Below are 4,050 nucleotides of genomic sequence, written 5' to 3' on the forward strand. Positions count from 1 at the left end.
CAGCAGGAACAAACACTTCATCAGCTCTGTTACAAGGGGCTCAGTGAAAGGAGGGTAACTCCACTTCCACTAGGAAATAAGCTTGACCAGGGGTATGAATGGTCTGTACACTATGGGTCTTTCCTATCCAGGTTCCCATTCAGCCAATCACTGTCCACCCTATCTGGACAGTAAGGCAACACACAGCTTTCATGGCATGCCACAGGGAACTGCAACTCTCACCCTAACGAACAGACAGCCAGAGAAACAAGAGGGAAAGGGGCTCCTTCATCCCAGCCTAGGCAAGTTAAGTGAGGCCTCAGTCAGGCCTTTGCTCACGTTCCACAGTGCTCTGCAAAGAGCAGGGCTGGCAAAGGAACCCCAGAGGGCTAAAGCCAGATTCCCATCCTGCTGTGCCAGGCAGTAGGAACACGACCAGCTATTGGTTTCCCAGGGCAGCTCCTCACCTGCACTCTCAGGGTCTCGATGTAGTTGGTGCCGTAGGCGCGGCGCGTGAAGTCGGACAGGTTGAACTGGATCTGGTTCCAGCCGTCATCCAGCCGCATGGGCATGGTGCAGATGAAGGGCTTCACCCGAGTCGTGCTCTGGTAGTTACTCGCCCGGAAACGCCGACGGACGTTCTTGTCATCCAGCACCTGGGCAAGGAAGGCAGGCTGCTCACCCTGGTGCCAGGCCCCCCAGGACAGCGCTACCCGACTCCAAGAGGGCTCTCTACTCCCACCCCTCCATTCCACAGCAGAAGTAATTTTAACACAGGAAACAGACCCATTTTCAGGAATAGCAACAATGTGTTTGTCAGCTGACTGATGCCCCCATACCAGAAGACCTGACACACCACATGGCCAAGAAAGCAAAACTGTTTTGGGGATCACTCACTGCCTGGGACAAGTTCCAACACAAGACTGCAGGCTCTCTGGCGCCTTCCTCAGTGGTCCCTGGAGGGGCCTCCCCACTGCACACTCCTCACCTGCACTTCAAAAGTGAAGTATTTTTTCAGGTTCTTGATGATCATCACTAGGAAAGGTAGTTTGATGCCCAGGGTCTTCTTTGGGTCAGCAGGGCACGTGATGTACGTGGTACTGAGAGGTGAGAGAAAAACACTTTAGGATCTCACACGGCACAAAGTGCACAGCCCAAGGTAACCCAAGTCTCTCCCTTGGCCCAATGCAGCCTTGGAGGACAGGCAGAAATAGGTAACTGTGATCATAAGACCTCAGCAACAACCGGGGCTTCCTGTAACAGGAGGGGGAGTTTCAGAGGTAGCCGCAGGCAGAAAAAGATAAAAGGCACAAAGAATGCATCTCAAATTGCACTTTTCTCACCCAGGGCATGAAACACCTTCCTGGACAGCTTCACCTCCCCAGTTTCAAGGCCATGTCAGTGCTGTTTCTTAACACAACCTCCTCCTACCCTTGACTGAACAGGCAAAGCCCTCCAGATCATGGCAGAGGCCCTGTGCGCTCTATACGGCTGGGAAAACAGAGGTTGTGAGCCCTAGAAGTACACGTCACGCCTGGCAAGTTTTGTATCAACACTTCTTGGAGGAAGAGAAGCATTGGCTCAGTCTGTCTGCAGGAGAGGAGTCTCCACTGCCCTTATAAGGAGAGCCCTGCTCTGAATCACCCCTGGAGAAGCCTTGGAGACTCTGAGCCTGCTCATGGAGCTGGCGTCTGTCTCCCGGGGCGATGGAGACGAGGTTGCTAAGAGAAGCTCCACAAGCAACTCCCCTCATAAATTTCCCTCTGATCTTCCTGCTGTAGGGAAAGCAGCTGTCACGTGAGGAGAACTGGCCCAAGACAATAGAAGAAACAGCAGACAGTGCTGCTTTTTCAGTAACTGGCAGTGCTGACTGAGGCTGGGTATTAAATACCGCTTTTTTTCCCTTCAAGTGATGGAAGAATAATGGGATTTTATTTTTTATCCCTTAGCCCCACTGAGGATAAGAATGAGAGCTCTACAAGCACATGCAGGGAAAGGCACAGCACACTGCTACAGGGGACTATCAGTGATATGACCCAGATTCTTCCATTTATTGACAAAGACATTGCCATCACATTGCTGTAGTTTGAAGATGATGTCTGCTGGGCAGTGCCACCTTTCACTCTGCTTCAGGGCAGAGTCCTGCTCCCCCAGAACAGCAGAAGAGGCTTCTCCTACCTGACATTTGTTCCTTCAATCTCCAGCACCAGTGACTGAATGTCATTGTCCGTGATTCGCTTGATGTGGCCATTGCGCACCTGGAACAGAAGTGGGGCAGACAGCACAGACATCACTTGAGAGGGGAAAAAGAGGCACACACAGCTCCATTAAGAGAAGGAATAAGACCCCAGGAGGACCCATCTATATTCACTTGGCTCCTACTCTCCTGGACCTTGCTGTTTCCAAGGCTTTGATCACTGCCCCAGAGTGCCAGCAAGAGTTTATGGCCCAGCATGCTGCACATACACTGAGTGCAAGACTTCCATCTATCAAAATATGCTGCAGTGAACACAAGGGACTCAAACCTCATAACAGAGGCCCAAATAAACAAACATAAAAGAGTGAGAGTCAAACTTGAGTGCTATAAGGGGTAAAAACAAGGACAAGCAATACAGGGGAGCCACCAGCCAGCCACTGGTCACCAAGGGAACTTGGTTTGTACTGCTGGGCATGGCTGACTGCCTCTGGGGACGGGCTCACACACTCAGGCATCCTCTTGCACACCACACACGCACTCTCTCCACCAGCACAAGCAGTGCACATCCTACTAAGGCCAAAAAAAATATATTGGTTTTCCCCACATCACAAAAGCTTGAGATATTCCCTGAGATCTAAAATAAGTAGAAATCACAGCCTGCTGGTTCTTTTTGCAAAAGTATAAAAGTCTACATTAGGACAGCTAAGAACCCAGTAATCTCAGGCACGCACCTAGGACACGGGAGAATGTCAAATACTGTTTCCAGTTCTCACCAAAATGACAGGGGCATTTCATGCACTGCTGAAGAGAGCATGGCAACCCTCACAACAAGCACACCCAGGTTGGCCATGCTTCATGCAAGAGAGAATACTGCAGCTGAAAGGACCACTGCTGACATCCACCCTGCAAGCAGAGCTCCTGCTCCCACTCATGGGCCACACAATCATAACAGCATCACCCTGCACAGGACAATTCACATGGGAAGGTGCCTCCAGAGGTCTCCAGTCCAACCTCCACCTCCAAGCAGGGTCAGCACACCGTGCTTATGGCTTATCCACTCTGACAGCAAACTACATCCCCAGTCTAAGAGTCTTTAATGCGTCTCGTCCTTGCACCATCCAAATAAGCTGTTGATCCTTTTTCAAAGTCATAAATATTTGTGCAAAGCACAGACACACAGCTGGGCAGTGTGAGGCATCCCAGCTCTTCACAGAGCTACATGGGTACCCACTGATGGGAAACAGGATAGGTCTGTGCTTCCTGTCCCCCATTTCACAACTTGTAAATGCTCACACAAGCCCACTCAGGTCAAACATCACTGTTGTCTGAACTGCTATGAAGGCTTTTGCTCCTACTGAAACCACAAAAAATTCAGCTAAAGTTCATGCACAAGCAACCAAATACAGGTTGTAGCCGTGGTCTCAGAGGTTGCAACAGGTATTGTGCAGAATCACTAAACCATGGATGGCTTGTGACAGGGGAAGCAGCACAGCTCAACATCTCTAAGCATCCTGAGGATGGCTCCTTGATGCAAAACAGCCCGGAGAAGGCACAGGGCCCTGAACAAAACCACTCTAAAAACTGACAGGAGGGAGAAACAAAGCGATGAGACATTCACAACTTCTCCTACACCCACAAGCCTCCACACAGCCCAGTTCTGCACGCCTCTGGCCAGCCTGTTTGAAAGGTGTGTTACGCACCAGGAGACCCCAACCTCGGCCCCACAGGGCCCTGGCCAGCCCGCTGCCTATGGCCAGCGCTGGCCACTCCTGCAGCTTCCCCACAGTGCTGCAGCTCCTGTGTGTGTAAGGCAGAAAATGCTCTTAATAACACATTCCCCTCAGAAACACCCGAGGGGCCCGGTACCGGCCCCG

The 4,050-nt window shown here is 51.3% G+C and overlaps 1 protein-coding gene across 1 annotated transcript in view; it reads right to left on the minus strand.

Annotated features, from left to right (window-relative positions):
- The window catches only part of CFAP20 (cilia and flagella associated protein 20), a 4,229-nt gene extending 1,959 nt beyond the window's left edge, over nucleotides 1–2,270 (minus strand). The window contains exons 1-3 of the mRNA XM_031058411.1: nucleotides 2,158–2,270; nucleotides 968–1,079; nucleotides 447–635 (exon numbers count right to left, since the gene is read on the minus strand). Coding sequence (XP_030914271.1) covers nucleotides 447–635; nucleotides 968–1,079; nucleotides 2,158–2,270 — 414 coding nt within the window. The remainder of the gene's footprint in view (nucleotides 1–446; nucleotides 636–967; nucleotides 1,080–2,157) is intronic.
- Nucleotides 2,271–4,050: the final 1,780 nt, after the last annotated feature.

This window comes from Geospiza fortis, unplaced genomic scaffold (genome assembly GCF_000277835.1).
Source record: "Geospiza fortis unplaced genomic scaffold, GeoFor_1.0 scaffold97, whole genome shotgun sequence".
Classification (NCBI taxonomy): domain Eukaryota; kingdom Metazoa; phylum Chordata; class Aves; order Passeriformes; family Thraupidae; genus Geospiza; species Geospiza fortis.